The sequence below is a fragment of the Plectropomus leopardus genome, chromosome 11 (genome assembly GCF_008729295.1).
Source record: "Plectropomus leopardus isolate mb chromosome 11, YSFRI_Pleo_2.0, whole genome shotgun sequence".
NCBI lineage: Eukaryota > Metazoa > Chordata > Actinopteri > Perciformes > Serranidae > Plectropomus > Plectropomus leopardus.
Window position 1 is genome coordinate 17077590 of NC_056473.1, and position 19958 is coordinate 17097547.

The following is a 19958-nucleotide window of genomic DNA, read 5'->3' on the forward strand; positions in this document are numbered from 1 at the left end:
ATTTTCGTGTTTTTACATTGATATTTTACTTAGCTGTGCTGTGCTAAAAGCTTGCTTCATGTTTGTTATGAACACACCATAGCGGTGACTGTATTTACATGCAATATTGTTGGCGAAAAAAGACAAGACTAAAATGTAGTTGAAGAAATAAAAAACTTAGCTGGAATCCTTTTTTATTTTCATTGACAAAAAGGGGACAATATTTGATAGATTTTATTCATTTATTTATATTTTAACTTTACTTAAGTTAAAAATAACAGGGCTTGGGAGGATGAAACAAGGTGTCTGGCTGGATTAGATTAACAAAAATAATTCTTATAATCCGATGACTAAAAAAGTCTAAAATAGTTAAACAGTTTAAAAAAGTTACTAATATATGGTTTTCTTTGACTAAGATAAGACTGAACTGGCCAGAGATTTTGAGTCAGCTGAAAAAAATAGGATGAGGATGAGGTTATATGATATATGATGAAAAGATATTTGACATTAAATACATAAGAAAAAATTGTGACAAATGTAGCACTATTGTCATTTAAACTACCAAAAATTCTTTGGATAACATGGTGTTAAAGTCTTGTATTTGTAGATTCAAGGCCACATTAAAGGAGCACTGAAGGAAAGAACCTTTTATTGTTATCAATGGCATTGTGGAGATTTGGATCAGCATAAATCTGGTCTGCATTCAGTAAACATCCCTATCCCTAAGTCCATCTCTGCAGCATCTTTTTTATACTCTTATATGTATTAGTGATATTATAGTTGCAATGTAATGAACTGAACTGAGCAGGAAAAAGAGAACGAGAGTTAGGACTCGAAAGGCTTTGACTGTGCAGCAGAAATGGAATCAACCTGGTGCCAAAGTTAAGAGAGAGATGTTAAAACATGTGGTTAGCCAGCAGAACCACGCTGGCGTCACTGGTGGCTGTCAGAGCCAGAATCAAAATCACTTTAATTGGCAAGTACAATAAACGTACAGGAAAGAGTTTTGGTGTCACGGTGCAGAAATTTTCTGATAACTATCAAAGCTAACGTGGAGCCACCAAGACATCACACTGACCTGGTAACAGCATCATAAAAAACCATTATGCTGTCTACCAAAAATGCACTTTTGGATGATTGTTGCTCCTTAAAAACAAAAGACCCCCTCTTGTGATTCCCAGATTTCAGGCATTAATGTCACTAAAATCAGTCATTAATGAATAACAATGTTTTTCTGATAAATAGCAATATGATAAATGTATGCAAAAATCATGTAAATAATGAAACAGTTTCCTTCTTTTATTCAGTCAACAAATGAACAATAATGCTGCAATACACGTTTATTGTTCATATACATTTACCTATGAACTCAAAAATAAATCGTCTTTCTTCTGTCTCAATCCCCTCCCTCCTCAGGGGCGAGATGACGCTTACCAGGAAGATTGGTTCTCTGCGTTACTTCTACAGCGCTGCATACTTCTTTTCCGCTATCTTGGTCATCGTGTCTGCCATCGTACCACATGCACTCAGTAAAGGCATCATCCTGCGCCGTATCTTCACCACAGCCTCCTACTGCATGGTGCTACGAATGACACTGACCCGCCAGCTGCCAGGATCCATCCAGATGTGGTACGACACGCTTGCACTGGTCAAGAAGATCGAGGTGGGTTCAGACAAGTGCGGGGTGAGGCATGCATGCTTGAAGACAATGTCATTCAACACGGTACTGATGCACCTTTCATTGTTTTGTGTTTTTCAGGAATTCTTGATGAAGGAAGAATACAGAGTGCTGGAGTACAACCTGACCACCACTGAACTGGAGCTGGTCAATGTGTCTGCATCCTGGGATGAGGTTTGTTGTCATTTGTTTATTGAGGTGCCAAAGACATGTTTAAAGTAGTTTAGAAACAGTGTTTCCATTATATATAAAGTAGTTTGTCCACTTAAGAGTACCGACAAGTATCAGTAAACAGTTTCTCAGTTTGAAGACCATGAGCCTGGAAGGCTCTGATTGAAATGTTTTCGGCCAATACAATAGTATTTATTCAAGTTTAGTGAGATCACTCCATTATTTTGTCTTGGAGGCGTCCTGAAGATCTCTATTCGTCCCAAGACATTTTCTGTTGTTATCGGGTCACCCGCTGCTCCTAGCCGTCTTTTTATGAGATGTTACGATTACAGAGCCCATTTGCTATATGCTGATTGTGTTCTTCTTATACCTGCTCATTCATTTCATTGTGTGGCCATTAGTTTCGAGCCCTGCTTTTTATCCTGTGCAAAACTGATGTGACATGACAGGCAAAGCAACTATTGCCACTAGTGAAATGCCATCTTATTTATGCCGATTACAGTCACCATGGAAATATTGGACCATCACAATGTAAATGTGATGAATCGGTGCAACCCCACCATCAGGTAAAAGAATCGTTCTGGCACTCTAAAGTGTTTGTATTGGTAATGGTTTATAATATTGACCCCAGAAATTCAGCACTGGTGAGGTTACATTAACTTTAAGAAAGAAAATTAAAACTCGGTAATCTAAATCCACCATGCATTACAGATTTACATAGGTAATTCTTTAGAATCACGGAGTGTTTAGTATAATCTTATCTGTAGGCAGAGGCTGTACACTTTCCCAACAGGTGTGATTCACTGTCCACCCAATACCGTGAGAAAACCAACATCAGACTGTGTTTTTTCTGTCTCTTTGCATAATTAATTATCCTGGTGTCGTCACCAAACTTTGCCCTTGCTGGGAACACTTTGAATGTCCCTTTGAGATTCAGAGTCGTGTGTTCATCACCTAATTCCCAGATTCTCCTCTTGCCGTCTCCTCTTCCTGGAATGTGCCATTCTCAGATGAATGGGAGGGGTGTTGCCTTTCTTTACTGCTGACAGCCTGTACGTCAGCTCATTAGAATGAGAATCGCACCGACCAGCCTATACAAACTGCAGCAAGTCCCTGTATTAGAGGAACGGTGACCCATAAAATGTCATAGAGGTCAATGATTAAGCTGGGCGAGTCAAGCAGAGTTCCCCTTTCTAACACTGAGGTGGCACCCATTAATCTTTACAGAGGCAGTGACAGATAATGTGAAATAAGGCCATTGTGAGACTTTTGGAGTTCCTCTCCTATCTTTGGAGAATTGCTTGTTTCTCACAGCAGTTTGCGCTGGTGTCACTGTCTGAAAGCACAACATGACACACAGTCACTCAGCCCTGAGGCAGTAATGTAAACTAAACAAAAACCCCCCATCAAGTAAATGGCATGCACACACACAGAATGATGTGTACTTCAGCTTGGTATGGCACAGTGTTGTAAAAGTAGACTATAGCCCCAAAACGTGGGTTACTGAACACTAATATCATAGAATATCGTATAATAGATTTTTCTTGTATTAGTATTATGTAGTATAAAGAACTGTAGTATAGAGCTTGGAAATATGAAGAAAAAGAGATGATTGCAATGTTTTTGTACAAATATTATTATTATCTACATTGTGTGTCTGCTGCTATTGTTAAGGACAGTAAGGATGTGCCTATTAATACACTGTCACAATTTGCACTAGGATCTATGCCATGTCTGTGATGGCTCTAACGTTATCTCATTGTTATTTTATAGGAATGACAATAAACTGTTGAACTGAACTGAATTTCACAAAATATTTACACCATGAAATTTTTGATAAGTAATCACAAGTAATGTGGACATAACAACTAAAGAGTAAAGGCAAATAACAAAACATTTGGAACAGTCTAGCATGCTCAAAAAATGCATCACTTTACCTTAATGAAGCCTTTAAAACCAGGAAATAGCAACACTTACAATATTACAATGTCCAAAATGTATGTTTTTTTTCTTGTTCATATTACAATGTTGGTAAATATCGAAATGTTGCCAAGTTGTAATACAGTATAGTTGTATGGAATACAATTGAAGTCAGTATTAGATCAATAAATAAATGTGCAAATAAATTAATATTACTATGAAATGAACAAACAAATAATATATCAATGATTTGAACTACTGAATACTGTATTGACCAATAAATTAGTCTGTTTTATTTTTTTAAGGACAAAACTCCACAAACCAGGAGAAATGGCTGAATATAAATTGGGTTTTAGTGTCTTCATACCATCTTTGGTGTTTGTTTCGTCCACTGAGACTCTGATTTTGTACTCTTCTGCAGGGCATTGGTGAGCTGTTTGAGAAGATCAAGCAGGAGAACAAAGCAAACGGACACCTGAACGGTGACGCCGGCCTCTTCTTCACTAACCTCTATGTCACACCTGTCCTCAGAAACATTAGCCTGCACTTGGAGAAAGGTCAAATGCTGGCAGTGGCTGGATCCACTGGCTCAGGGAAGGTAGGTCAAATAAATCATCTAAACCTGCACTTTCTACTGAATCCATCTACTGTCAGATGTTTGGTCAAGTTGGCCTTCAGCAAAGCATCTTACGTGCTGACTCATTGCAGGTTGCTTCTTGTGAGAGCAACATCTTAATACCTCAGAATAAAAATGCAATAGAATAAAAAGTGACCAGTGTGTTTTTTCTCCAGAGTTCACTACTCATGATGATCCTGGGAGAGTTGGTGCCAACGGAAGGTAAAATCCGACACAGCGGTCGCATCTCCTTCTCATCACAGACTTCCTGGATCATGCCAGGCACGATTCGAGACAACATCCTGTTTGGCCTGACCTATGATGAGTACCGCTACACCTCCGTCATCAAGGCCTGCCAGCTGGAGGAGGTACCTTCACTTTATCGTGTTATACATTATGTTCTTCTTCAGTGGTGTGGTCTACAGATGAGTTGGATTTCTGTAGGGATGGTTAGCCATGGTGGCTGTCTTTCCTCAAGCAAACTACACAGATCATTGGCTGTTTATTCCAAACTCCCCAAAAACCATTAAATATAACCACTTCTGTTATAGCAGAGATTTTCTGTGCACCCTTTCAAGGTGGTAAATTGTTGGAGTCTGTTAATGTTTTTACCCCGGCAGCAATCATCTTAAAACACTCTTGCAGCATAATCTACTAAACAAGAGCCAATATAGTCAGGGAGCCTAGAACACTCATATTTCCCCAAAATATGAATACAAATATTCATATTTTGGGGAAAAGATAAGTATTTGGAGCGCCCTGACAACACAGATGGACCACGAGTGTTCAGAACACACAAACCAAATATGACTAAATACACATGTTCAGTGTGACAATGTTGGGCACATAATGCAGGCGCTCAACAGGCTCAGGCATGATGATTTGGCTGGAAGGGGTGTGTTAAGCTATATGTTCAGAAAATATGGTGTTTGGATACCAAGACGCTCCCTGTCAGCCATATGGCCAGACATGAAATAATTTAAACTACTTTTTTGCTGTCTCAACTCAAGTCGCTGTCACTTTTTAGATTGTGCTTGTATGTAACAATATATGGTTTTGAATGATTTTAGTCATTGGATGTCTAGATTGTAGCTATCAAAGAGCAAGTTAAACGAGTCAAAAAAGTATTTCATCGATGTAAAGAAGGCTGTCACATAAAACTAGGCCGTCTCTGTGGTAAAAAGACGCAAATACTTTCTCCCCCCAAAAAAAACTGTAAGTGGGGAAAAAAATGGTAGAAACCTCAAGAAAAGCGACTGAGGAGGGGTCCCTCTTGCAGAACAGACACATGTGCAATAGATGTTGTGAATAACAATAAAATTACAATAATGACAAAAAGGAAAGAGAAAGAGAGAGGGGAAGAGAGAGGTGGAGAGATGCAACCGCAATAATGGTAACAATAGCATCACATATTACAATAGTGATAGGTGTAAAATTACTAAATGCACTCTATGATAGCATGTGATGTTACGTGCAGATATTGTAAGTGTTGAAAAGAGACCCATGTATATATTGATAGTGGAGGCATGACTCATAATAATGGCAGTAGAAGGTGGCATCAAGCAGGATCACAGCATCTGTGCAACCAAGGCCCACAACACTGTAGTCTATTAAAGATAGTACAAACTAAAATTAATTTTAGTTACAAATAACTCAGTGTTTCATGGCAGTTTTCTCTCTTAAATTCATCTCCAGCAGCCTCCTCAAGTCTTTTCTCTTTCGTCAGACTGATGCTCTCTGCTCAGTTGTCTGTTTGGAGCCTCTGCAAGGCATCAAGAAGGTTCAGGTTTCCCCCAGTCCACATTTACACCCATTATGTCCCTCACACACACAAAGACACGCATGCTTGCACTTTCTCTGTCTCTTACTCTGACACACAGACACACACACATACACACTCACTCACTTGGGCTCTCATAAGCCTCACTGTTGAATGACGGGTCCCTCAGCAGAATAATGTCTCCTCTGTTGCTATGGAAATCTCACGTTATGTCACTGGGATGGAATATGAGCTTGTTGGTTCCCAGTAATGAACATTTGCAACAAAGACGCGCTGTATGGACAAACCATCAGATCTCTGGTGTGATTCCATAGTGAATGATATTATCATATGATTAAGTTTTACTCATATTATCATATGATTATGATTAATGTTGTTGAGCAGGAAAACTAGTGAGGCTTTTTTATATTCCCTTTACGTACAAAAGTAGAGTAGCAGTTAGGAGAGAGAACTCCACACATGCATCCTCCGTTTGAGTGGCAAGACTGTGAGACCCATGTTACTGACCCAACACTAAGCTACCAGTGATAGCTGTCAGAATGCATAGCGATTTAACCCCTAATATAACATGTACATCGCCTTACCTTTTGAGTTTCCTTCCTACCTCCTGTAGCTTTTGTGTTTTTTTTATGTGTGTACTGATGCGTTTATTGCATCAAGTTTCATATCGAACCATTTTTGTTTAATTTGTTGGATGGTTCTTCTTACAACAGAGGACACAGAGCTAATGATGTCTGTTACCTCTTTCCAGGCCTTTGATTTACCTGTCCCTGTCACACCATGACTAACAGAAGAAAATACAATATTTTTCAACAAAGTGTCACCCAAAAAATCTTGATAGGCGTTTCTTTCCCTCTCTCTTTCTTTGTTTGCGGCATTTTAGCCGTAAGACGGGATTCACCTATCCATAGTAATTTTCACCTCCTTATATGGTGGTCAGTGGCTACTCATCGGCAGGGATGTAGCTAATTGCTGACTAGCGGAAACGCATTATTAATTTATGTTTGATTGGCAATCATGAACATACACAGGTGCCTAGGATCTAATCTGGGTTTCCCGCTGCGTTTATGAATCCAGTGTGGGTTTTTACTACCACAGTCTTTTTATGGCTAAATTTCATGAATGAGACTCATAAATACACAGTACTTAGACATACAGTATGCGGAGGGACATACAAGAAAAAAAAATAAAAAATACACTTAAATGATAGATGTTAAGATTTTAGAATTGTTGACATCTGAGGTATTTAATGACACACACTAAATTAATAACTTTTGTAAATCTGGGGGAACAGTACATTCCAGGAATGTAATATATTGAGTAATAGGCTGCCACATGTATCCACACGACCACAGCTATGTAAAAATGTTGAATCAAATTTTTGGACCAGGTTTTGGAACAGGTGCAGACATATAGTTTATGCTAATAAATAAATGAACTTCTTTGATTATGTTGACATAATAAATACACTGTTTTAGTAATATTTATACAGAAATCAATGCAGCAGCTCATGCAGACGACGACATCATATTTATATACGACCACACCCCACCTCCTGTGGCACTGACAGTGCCTCGGTGGTTTTGACAAAAACAAAACATGTTGTCACAGCAAACAAAGCTGGCATGCAATATTGACGCCTCAATGTGCTGTAAAAAATAAAAATGCCTCCATTTTGTGTTTGGGGTGAGGCGTCAAACGCTGGCAGTGAAAGTGAAGTAACAAGAGCAGTGTTGAGAGGAGTCACACTTGCTGTATATTGTATGGAAATGACGGGAAGTGCTTTTATTGTGAGTGCTAAGGCTGACAAACAGGAGAAACAATTCTTCTCAGGTTCTGTTTAACAGCCTATAAAAACCAGCTCACCTCAAAACAGTGTTGGAGCTGATACATTGTTTGAAGCTATCAGTTGTTAAGCAATATGGTCCTTTAGTCATGTCTTCAATTGGTCTGACATAACAGAAGGTGCATTTTAAAATGACACAGACTTATATTTTACTGCCTTTAACCTGCAAATCATCTTAATTTTTCAACTATATTTTTTGGTGGAAAGCACAGTTCATTATTCTTGCAGTATTTAAAGGCACAGTCTATAATATGTCTTATCAAATACATTTAGGATGGTCTCTTTTCTTAATTTAAAATCTGCTTTTCATGTGATGCTTCCTAAAATGATCCTAACTGGAAATATTGGCATCCTTAACTACAGTTTTTACACAATTCATGTAACCAAACTTCTCTTCAGCCGTGGGCAAAGTTTTCACATTTTAAATACAATACAGACAAAACAAAAGACAGTTAGAGTATCACTTAAAATAAATACAATTAAATGGAATTAATTAAATGAATAAATATCTCAAAAAAATCTAAAAAGTACATAATAACTTATATGTAAGTATATTAAAGTAACTTATGGGCCTATTGTGCTAAGTGCATAAGCAGGGGTCAGTCCCTTTTACCCAAAGAGTACTAAAAATGAGTCCTACATAGGACATCGGCTCATTAGAGGCTATAATTTTAGTAAAACCTTCCACTCCTGTCTCAGATTGTGCCTTTTTAAAAACCCAGTTTTTGTCTGCTGATAAAATTAAAAATTTAACAAATGAATAAATTATAGTTGTAAATAATATAATTTTAGGCTCTGGAGCATTTTAGTGTTTAAAAAAAAACTGTGAATAATAACCTTGAAGAAACGCCAGTTACAAACACCAATGCTTAATCTTTTACTGCCCATTGTGTAGGCAATCACTTAAAAGGGTTAGAAATGATATGAAATAGAGAGGGTTGACACAGGAAAAGTCCCAAGGCAACTTTGACAGACAGGAGTGACAACTAGCACAGATCTCTGCAGACAGAGACGAGGGGTTTAGAGGACTTCTGACTGTAATTCCTCACTATTGTTACCTCCTGAAGCACCAGACAGACTGCCGTGGGTGGTCTTCCCACTGTAAACTCTTCTTTTGCCTCAAGCATCTAGCTTTCTGGCCCGGCAGGTGCTTTTTGTTCACAGTGAGACCCACAACATGTCTTCTTACTGTGCTGCCTTGTTTTACAAGCTGTTAAACAACCTGTTAACTTGATCCCCTATGCGCTCCTGTCAGGACAGCGGAAGCTGACGTTAAAAAGGTAGGACGTTTTAACAATGATAAACTTGTGCTGTCACTTCATCCTTAAACTTGTGGGTGTCTATTTTCATTATTGATTACCACTGAACACACCATATGTCTCGACTTGTGACATCCTCCATGTGCCTGTCCCATCTGTGATTTGTGCTTTTTGTGGTATTAAAGTTGTGTTTTCATTACAGTTATCAGATTAAGTTATCAGATTAAGTTTACAGTACATCTTCTAACCATTACACCTCTTAAAGCAAGTAGAGGCTGATATGGAGGAGGTGGACATGAGATATTAAAGGGACAGTTCATGCCAAATATAAAATGCATATTTTTCCTCCTACCTGTAATATTCTTCATCAAAGATTGTTTTGGTGTGGGTTGCCAAGTGTTGGACATTGGCTGCAGAGAAACATTACATTTACAAAAACTCAACAGCGATGTCTCTTCCCAAAAAGTATGACCCACTTACTTCAGATAATCCACAGACCTTGTTATGAACTATTTTCTCTCTACTGAACTTAACCTGCCAACCAAGTCACTTAGTACCTTTACATGATCCTAGAAAAAGTTAAATTGTTGTGTTAGTCCGACTAAAAATTGACTTTTAAAATACATGTAAACATGTTAATCTGACTGAATTCGTACGAAGTAGAATTTCTCGCAGTCGGGCTAGCACACCTAGATAATGTGGTTGGGGGTCAATACTCCCGTCAATAAAGAACTGGGGTGAAATGTCTCTTTAAAGAGATGGTTTGATCGTCCTCTGTATCTTAACATGCTTTTGCCTTTTAGTTACACTCTGTTATCACACAGTTCCTCCTGCTGTTATGTAAAGGGTGAGCATGTGTCTGACCCGCTGACCTCTTCTTTTCTTCTTTAGGATTTTGCCCTGCTGCCTGAGAAAGACAAGACGCTCCTCGTAGAGGGAGGGGTGACCCTCAGCGGCGGTCAAAGGGCTCGCCTCGGCCTGGCAAGGTACTTCCTGTCTCATCTGAGAATCTGTCAGTATGCCTCTCTCACCCCCTTGTATCTGTCAGCACAGACCACCTTTGCTGACAAGTTACAATTATGCTCTTTGTCCAGAAATGATGAGTTGTTGTTGTGCAATGGACAAAAATAGTATGGTTTAGGATTTGAGTCACCCTTCTAATCTATGACGTACTGTTAAGAGGTAAATATAGCATGGAGTGAGTATGGTGGTTTTTTTAAGAGGCTGTCTATGCGTTTACTTGAATCTGTGGTATATAATTGTTTAATGAGAAATGGAAATGCAGTTCCCTTTGTAGGAAAAGGACAACTGCTGCTCAGTACATTAATGAAAGAGAGCTCCTTGCAAAAAATGACACCAAACAGCAACACACATTCACTTCTGCATTCTTTAACATTAGAAATCTGCACACTCACTGTAGTTCGCAATAAATCATTCAAAACGTCAACGTCAGGGCCAGAAAACTACCGTTATCAATATCATCATTCATAGCACTTCCAGAGTGAACTGTCCCATTCTTTGTAAATGTTATTTAGTATGTTTTTATTGGTTTTAAATTTTTCAGATTTGATGTCTTGGGCAATGGTTCCCAACAGTGTAAAGAAGTGAGCCTCTACTGCACATAATCATAACCTGCCACAGCTGATAACCATCACTTATCATCCTTATCTGTATGTGTGTCTGGCTGCACCAACTATTGTGTCTCACGGTCTCACGTTTCAATGACGAGTGCTTTTATGGCCTCAGTAGAGCTTTATTACTCCATTAAATCTGTGTGCAGATTACAACAGTCAGACACTCTCATATTCCCATGCATTATTTATTTGTTTAGTGTCCTGGCATCAATTTGCAGACACTCACTGGTTTTTTTGGCTTCTGCCATCCCTGTAAACATTCACTGGAACTGATTTATCCACCGGGACCAAACTTCCTCATTTATACCATTTGACATAAAGTCTCTCTCTTTTTGCTTTCCCTATATTCGCTGTTTTATTAAGTTTAATATTTTTCAACATAGACCCTATTTTTCCCATGGTTTTGTGTGTAAAGGCTGGTGCAGGCTAGAGGATTTTCAAATCCTAACCGATTTTTCAAACGTGGCAGACCACAGACATAAAGACAGATTTAAACAATTTTTAATGTTAATGTTTTTAATGTTTAATGTTATGATCTTGAGAACGCACACACTAAGTGATTCGGCCTTATCGTGACACCACACACTTGCCATTTGTAGTTAAGGTGTCACAGTGGCAAAACCACAGACTTGGGATGTCATAGAATCTCACGCGATCAAATGTGATATCAGAAGAAAAGCAAATATGGTGGAGGAATGCCTTCGTCAGCTGGCTTCACTTGCGTGTCTAATTTTGCTGATTGTTTCAACAATCACCAACTCTGCTTTGGTTGAAATAAACCCTTAATTAACCTAATTAGATGTGAAAATATGCTGGCTCTTTGCATGCTAACATAGTTGTTCATTTAAATGTAGTCTGACGACTTTTGAGACGCTGATTTTAGGGCTGTTCCAGTAAATTGACAGTGCAAACATGCCCCAAGTGGTTACACTACAGTCTGTTTCATGGCTGCCGGCTGCAGATCTTTTACTCATTACGGTATCATTTTCAAAGAATGATGTTCCCATTAGTCACCGAGACACAAAAACGTGGGAAAAAGGGTCTAGGTTAAAAAATACCATATTTACCCTTTAACATTTTCCCAGTACTTGTAGTTATTTTTCTGTGTTTCCAATTTATTTTGCCTTTCTGTTTCTCTCTGACTCACTGTTTGTGTGGGCATGTGTGTGTGTGTGTGTGTTTCCTCCCTCAGGGCTGTGTACAAAGATGCAGACCTCTACCTGCTAGATGCACCTTTCACCCACCTGGACATCGTGACAGAGAAAGAGATCTTTGAGAAGTGTGTATTCCAACAGAGAGTCTTTCATGTGGAGGAGGTGGGGGTAGTTGAGCTGAAATTTTTAAGTTCAAGGTCAAGGTTATCTCTTGTTGTCTCAGGCACACACTCGGGTTGACTTGTGGTGAGTTACGGCTGCCTCATCACGCTGTAACCTTCTCAGGAAATGGGAGTCCAGCAAAAGGGAATTATCCTTTGATGAAATGTGGACTTTGGCAATCTGTCAGAGGGGAAATCAGGCAAAAACATTTCGGTTATATTGAAAGCTTGAACATAGTTATGGTAATAAACACATCCAGTAGCTTGTTATTTTTAGTGCCAGTTATTCTTTGAAGATTTGACACCTCACTTTGTCTTTTCTTATGTTTTATAGAAACAACTTCTTTTGTTTTACAAGTCTGATTAAAACATTGTGACATCTGATATTTTTGATAATCTGCATTTTTATGTATCGCTGCACAGATGCGTCTGTAAACTTATGGCCTCCAAGACGCGCATTGTGGTCACCAGCAAGTTGGATCATCTCAAACGAGCGGACAAAATCCTTCTGCTGCACAACGGAGACTGCTACTTCTATGGCACCTTCTCAGAGCTGCAGGCCCAGCGCCCTGACTTCAGCTCCCTCCTTCTCGGCATGCAGGCATATGACAACATTAACGCAGAACGACGGAGCTCCATCCTCACAGAAACTCTCCGAAGAATCTCCATTGATGAAACTGCTGGCTTCCGAGGCCCAGAGACAATTCGCCAGTCGCTCCGCCAGCCACCGCCTCCCATAATTGTCTCTGGATCCCAGGGCCATCCTGGAGGTGATGGCTACCCAGAAAAACACAAACAGTCCCTCATCCTCAGTCCCCTGGCAGCTGCTCGCAAGTTCTCCTTCATTGGAAACTCCCAACAGACTGCAAATGCTCCCCAGTCCACAAATATAGAGGACGGGGTTCGTGAACTTTCTGAGAGGAAATTCTCGGTAGTACCGGAGGATGATCAAGTAGAGGAGGTGCTCCCCAGAGGGAACTTGTACCATCACGGGCTGCAGCACCTCAACGGGCAGCGGCGCCAGTCTGTGTTGGCGTTCATCACCAACTCTCAGGGCCAGGAGCGCAGAGAGCAGATGCAGTCGTCCTTCAGGAAAAAGCTGTCCATCACACCACAGTGTGACCTGGCGTCTGAGCTGGACATTTACGCCCGCCGCTTGTCCAAGGACAGTGTTTATGACATTAGTGAGGATGTGGATGAAGAAGACATGGAGGTAGAGCTTTGTTAAACCCATTCAAGGCATATTTGAGCACACAAGTAGACACATTTTTATGTTTAGAAGAATCAAACTGCTTTCTTCACCCTCAGCTTGTCTGGATGTACAGGGTAACTGATATCAGGAGTCCATATGATAAAGAGCAATTCTGTGTCTTCACAGCAATGCTTCGCAGATGAAAGAGAGAACATCTTTGAAACTACCTCATGGAGCACTTACCTACGCTACATCACCACCAACAGGAGCTTAGTCTATGTCCTAATTTTTATCGTCTTTGTCTTCATCATTGAGGTAAAATCCCGAGAATTTTTAAGCAGTTTTTACTTAGGAAAATTTTAATTAGCATTTAATATTTCTGATTTTTCTTTCCATAAACAGGTTGCTGGTTCAGTCATTGGCATTTTCCTCATTACTAGGTAAGGGTCATGTTTCATGTTCCTTGTGACACTAAGACTTAAACAGCAGTGCCCGTGTTGTTCCAGTCTGCACTCAAACTCTGCAAATTCTCCATTTGCAGTATTTGCCCCAAAGAAACAATAAATATTTTCATTAATAAGATGTCATTAATTATTTATTTGACAAAAGTATTTACCATCTTAAGAAGTTTTTAACATCCATGTTAATGATATGTAATGAATGTTTATAACAAATTATAAATTTCCTCAGTTTGTTTCTTTCTCTTTGCATTAAAAATTCAAGAGCTGAAGTGATGCAGACTAATTTATATTCTACATGTTTCTTGACCGGTGGGACTACATTTTACTTTGTCTGGGGGTAAAATTTCATCTATGTTTAATTCTTAATTCTTTGCTCTATTACACCAGCGAGATCTGGAGGGACGGCGCCAACCCTTCATCACCAAACTACATAGACGAACAGCACCCCAATGCGTCATCGCCCCCCGTCCACCTGGCAGTCATTGTAACCCCGACAAGCGCCTACTACATAATCTACATCTATGTGGCCACCTCAGAGAGCGTGCTGGCACTGGGATTCTTTAGGGGTCTCCCATTAGTGCACACATTACTCACCGTGTCCAAACGACTGCATGAACAGATGCTTAGCGCAGTGTTGCGAGCCCCCATGACTGTGCTCAACACCATGAAGACAGGTGATTTTCCCACTTTCTTAGTATTTTTCATAAGCTTTTCTATTTGCTTGAAATGTCGAACATCATTAATGTTGTGGCATAGCATATGTGTATTTACCTGTTTTTGTCTTCCCATAGAAATACTTCTGTTTAGCCACATTGAATACTATAGTTATATTCTCATTTGCTGCAATGAGTTTTTTCATTTCTTTTTCTTTCTCTCTTTGTTTGTCCTCTATCAGGCCGGATCATGAACAGATTCACCAAAGACATGGCCACCATAGATGACATGCTGCCTCTGGTGCTGTTTGACCTCATACAGGTATTTAACCAACACAATGGATGATGTAACATAATGTTTTCCGGTTTGGAGGTTTATTTGTCACATATATATATATCAAATCTTTATAGCATACAATGAAATCCTTGTTGGCTTTTTGTACACGTGACTAGGAATATAAATGTGAAAGAGAAAGAAAGACATGCAAAATGAAATATTAGATAAAGTGCAGAGAAAATATTTAAATAAGGTGCAAATAAATGGGAATAATGGAGGTAATTGCAGGCAACGTTAATACAGATGTATAGTCTGTTTGGTTCTTTGGCAGTGTCCTCGTGCAGGATTTGGATGGCCTGACGGATTCCTCTTTATCCTCTCCGTTCTGGCCCTATGACTGTGGTAGCACTTTTCTGACCCAGGACTCCCGCAGCTTCTTAAAAACTGCTTAAAAGGCTCTTAATTCATTAATCTACAAGTAAATCCTAATTGATGTTAAAATGTCTTTTAAAAGTCTCAAAATGCTAGGTCATGGATTTTTAGGATTTATTTTCTTCTTTTTTTTTTCTGACAATGCAGTTAACATTCTCATAATGTGCAACAAATATTTGAAATGGTAAATTTCGGAATGTCTCTCACATTAACATCACACAAATCAGGATAGTGGAACCAACATCACACATTTTTTGTTTCCTGCTGAGATGCTCAGAGCAGAAGGTCCTGAGGATACCTGCCAGCTAAATGTCATTGTAACCTGTACAAATTGCAAATCCAATAAAAACTGACAATTTAACCAAGATTTTGCAACATGGTGAGACCAATACATTTGAGCCTTTGTGTATTTCATGCAAAACATTTTTCAAACTTTGCATAATGGGAATCAAGGAAGTGGAATTTAACATGCAAAGTGAGAAACACAAAATGTTCAGGAAAACCCACCAACAATCGGCAGTTGCAACTCATGTTTTATGTTACAAGAAATATTTGGGCAAAATTGTCCCTAACCCCAAAGTACTTTATGTTGGTGTTTTTTTTCTCCCTCAAATTTATGTTATTGTATAATTGGCCTTAAATTTAGTTCAGAATAGCATTCTAAAAAGTCTTAAACCCATAAATCTAACTCGTCTTACACTATGGAGACCCACTGCAACAGTGATTATGTAGAAGTAATGTAACACAGTAGCTATTTAGCTGCACATTCAAATATTAATTTATGTATTTCATTTCTGTATAAAGTTGATAAACAGCAAACAAGACAAGGCAGAATGAAAGTATGTACCTTGATGTTTGTAAAATGTAACTGAATGTGAGGCCGGTGTGATCTAATGTTTGCTGACTTCCTTCAACAACCAACATCCGCTCATTATTGTTAGACACACGGTATTTACCTGTCTTAGAAATATAATGCAAACCCCAAATCAGTTTTAAATGTTGTGTGGATGTTCTTTCAGGTTTTAGAGAAAGAAATTAAGTATTTATTTGGGACAAACATGTTGTACACTCTTCAAACATGTATTAGTGTTAGTATTTAAGTATTATATTATCATTTTAACTCAGGTCTGATCATTCTTCTCCTTCTTCCCCTCTCATACCAGCTCACACTGATTGTTACAGGAGCCATCTTCACAGTGTCCATCATGCGGCCTTACATCTTCATCGCCGCCATCCCATTGGCTGTCATCTTTGTTATCCTCAGAAAGTACTTCTTACGAACTGGACAGCAGCTCAAGCTACTGGAGGCTGAAGGTGAGAGTGGAGCAGGAAATGTGTTTGTGTTGCAATCGCACTATTATAGAAAGAGTGCAATGGCACTTTTTTAGTCATTGGGAGGACACATAACAAATGCCAGTAAAGACATCATAGAAATTCAATACTGCCTCTCATCATAGCGTTGTTTGGAAAAGAGATTTTTGAGTAAGTAGTCTTACCAGAACAAAAGTATACATTTGCAACATGTAAATAAACACACAATTTAAAAATGTCTGCCACGTGATGGATACATTGTGATGAAATGTAGTAAATTCTTTCATAGACTAGGAAAATTCCAAAATGCATTTAAATATATTTCAAATGTGTTTAAAGCTCGGTATGTTTTATAATATTGTTCTAGAGATCACATAATGAAAAAAATCTAAATGCTTTCTTAAAATGTTCTGCATTAGAAATCTGTTTAAAATTCATTGAGAATAAAGCATGACAGTCAGTTTTTTAAATAGGTCTTGCTGAAGTATCCTTGAATAACAGGCTGAATTCCTCCCCGACTCAGAGTTGTTGTTCTTTAGCTCTACCTCAAATAGCATTGACCCTTGAAGATAAATTAGGTTATATATGATAGATTTTTATTTCTTTATGATTTGACAACATAATGAGAGTGAGTGTTAAGAAGGTAGACAACTGGCAAGAATGCAGCGATGAAATGGCAAACATTCAGGAAGAGTAAAAGTGAGAACATGATAGGAAAACCAATAGAATGACAGAGGAAGCGAGACTCAGGGAGGCAGACACCACAGTCATCATAACTGGCAGCGGGATTGTGGAGGCCCGGGGCCAAGAGGGCAAAGGTCCACTGAAGAACAAAAACATGACAGAGGAAGGGTTGACAGAGAGGATGGATGTGCTGCCTCTGAGGGGGGGAAGCAGTTATGGGATGTGAGGCAGGATGAATAAAATAACCGCTATCCTCCAATTAACAAAGAGTTTCTTATCCTTGTGAAAAGAATGAAGACATTTGTAAAAGCTTATTCACAGACAGTTGTTTGCTTGTGAAATGTTTGGGTGTACATTTGCCAAAAAATCTTTTATATTTTTTAAATACCAGACCTTATCCCCAAATGAAAATGAAAAGTCTTGCATCTATTGGTGGAACCAGTTATTGCAAACTAAACCACCAAAATCAATGTCTACATCCTTTACAATACAGTCCAGGGTATCTGCAGGTCTTGATGTTTCCTCAAAAAAATGCCTTGGAATCTACTAAAAAATCTTACTTATAATTTACAACATTTCATTTTGTCATTTGGTTTTGCAGTATTATATGGGGTATTTTTTTCTTTTTTGCATTTGATTGCGGCTGTTCGGAAATTTTGCACATCGATTACAACAGAGAATTAGGTTACTGGACTGTTGATGAAGATGCCGTTGTGCACACAAGATGCCGTTGTGTGTGTGTGTGTGTGTGTGTGCGTGTGCGTGTGCGTGTGCGTGCGTGTGCGTGTGTGTGTATGTGTGTATTTTGGATGTCCTTGCTCTGCTTTCAATTCTGTCACTGAATGTGCATTTTGATGATGACGGTGAGGTCTTTTCCGGCGCAGCTGAGAGCACGTTGGGTCATAGAGATGAGCCGCGCTGGGATTTCCTCCGACCCCATCCTGGTGTCTCTCTCGCTGGTGTCACATGCAGCATGTCAGACAGCACACTTTAGAAATGTTATGTGTGTTAGTCACTGAAATGTTCATTAGATTCCCCGATGTGTTCCCCAAATGTCCAGATGAAAAGCATTATTTAAGCAGAGTGAGACTCCACCTTACTCATACCACAGAGCAAAATCTGGTGGCGTTAGAAGTGAAAGAGGCAAAAGGGAAGAAATAAAAAATATTAAAATTTTTACAGATTAATTTCAACAGTGGTTACCGATTTAATTTTTTGTAGAACGATGCCTCTTTATAGCTCTACCAGTGGCACTCAAATTTGTTATAAATGGCCCCAGTGGAGGTCGGTTTTGTTGTTTTCTGCTGAAAGAATCTAAAGAATGTCATGATGAAGATGATGTCACAGGAATTTCATACAGCAAAGGCCATCAGCTGAGCCCATACTGAAGAGGCACTATCCACAGTGTAAAATCAAATAGAGAGAAGGACCTAATGGCAAAAGTGAGTCAAGATGAATCAAACAGAATTATGCAGCAGAAAAGAGGCGCAAGGTCCCGATACTGAAATTGAACGATTTGTTTGGTTTACTGCCCTTTTTTTCTAACACTGAATAGCTGACAGTAACCAAAGATTAAAAATAAGCCTATTCCTTGCCTGAACTCTCTTCACTCAGAAGCAATTTTTGCCAAGTAGCTTACAAAATATAAAACTTTTAAATTGTATGTATTTGAAAGCACATGCATCCTCTTCTCCTCTCCTGCAGCTCGCAGCCCCATCTTCTCCCACCTCATCATCTCACTAAAGGGTTTGTGGACAATTCGGGCATTTGGGCGTCAGACCTACTTTGAGACTCTCTTCCACAAGGCACTCAACACTCACACAGCCATCTGGTTCCACTACTTGTCCACACTGCGATGGTTCCTCTTCCGGTGCGACATGATCTTTGTCCTATTCTTCTCCGCTGCTGCCTTCATCGCTGTGGGAACCAACCGTGAGTGACAGGATGAAGTGTTGCATATACTGATTTAGGAAAGATTTCAGGGCTCTCAGGCAATAAACAGACTTCTTTACTACTGTAAGCACAATATATTTTTAGGTTTATACATAAAGTTTTAAAGGAGGCCAGAAGATTCGTAGGCTTTTCTCAAACTATAATGGATCTCATAATTCTACCTTTTGAAAGAAACAACCTCTGAAATCCATTTGGCTTTTTAAAAGGCTTTTAAGTGGCTGGTATCAGTGGTGATATGTGTCATACATAAGGGTTAGTAGGGTTCTGCCAAACTTGCTATTATTAGGTTGGAAAGGTTTATTTGGTTTGTGCAATAAAAGGCTTTCCTATGAAAGGGCACAAACACCAGATTTTCAACCAGGAAAACAAGTTCAAGTTCTGTGTGAAACCAATATTTACGACCAGCTAGGGTTGCAAATCATAAGCACTGTCCTCAGTTGCTTATTGTTAAAATAAATGATCGATAGACACAATTAACACAATTGTGTAGTCTATCAATAGATCGATTTAATATCACATGTTCGATTAAGATCTTAATGACCAATTAATCGATTAATTGTTATCATCCCTACAAAGAACCATGAATTTTTTTTTAACCTAGCCATGTCATTTTGGTGCTTAAACCTAAGAACTGGGAGCATCCATTGAATGGGCTGATAACGGCCTTTTGTATCTATCAAAATGATCCACATCTAAGAGGCTCATAACCACAGATAATGACCATTTAATGGGCTGATAATGTCCATACTGCATGCAAATATTGTCTCTGCTGACCTCCAGTGGTTTAAATTCTTGCC

At 39.0% G+C, this 19958-nt stretch overlaps 1 protein-coding gene across 1 annotated transcript in view; it reads left to right on the forward strand.

The window, feature by feature from the left end:
* Window positions 1-19958, forward strand: part of cftr (CF transmembrane conductance regulator) — a 44942-nt gene that overhangs the window by 15082 nt on the left and 9902 nt on the right. Inside the window, exons 8-20 of the mRNA XM_042495996.1 lie at window positions 1396-1642; window positions 1739-1831; window positions 4170-4346; window positions 4541-4732; window positions 10141-10235; window positions 12076-12162; window positions 12622-13411; window positions 13577-13705; window positions 13793-13830; window positions 14239-14525; window positions 14747-14826; window positions 16377-16527; window positions 18913-19140. Of these exons, the coding sequence (XP_042351930.1) occupies window positions 1396-1642; window positions 1739-1831; window positions 4170-4346; window positions 4541-4732; window positions 10141-10235; window positions 12076-12162; window positions 12622-13411; window positions 13577-13705; window positions 13793-13830; window positions 14239-14525; window positions 14747-14826; window positions 16377-16527; window positions 18913-19140 (2594 nt within the window). The remainder of the gene's footprint in view (window positions 1-1395; window positions 1643-1738; window positions 1832-4169; window positions 4347-4540; window positions 4733-10140; window positions 10236-12075; window positions 12163-12621; window positions 13412-13576; window positions 13706-13792; window positions 13831-14238; window positions 14526-14746; window positions 14827-16376; window positions 16528-18912; window positions 19141-19958) is intronic.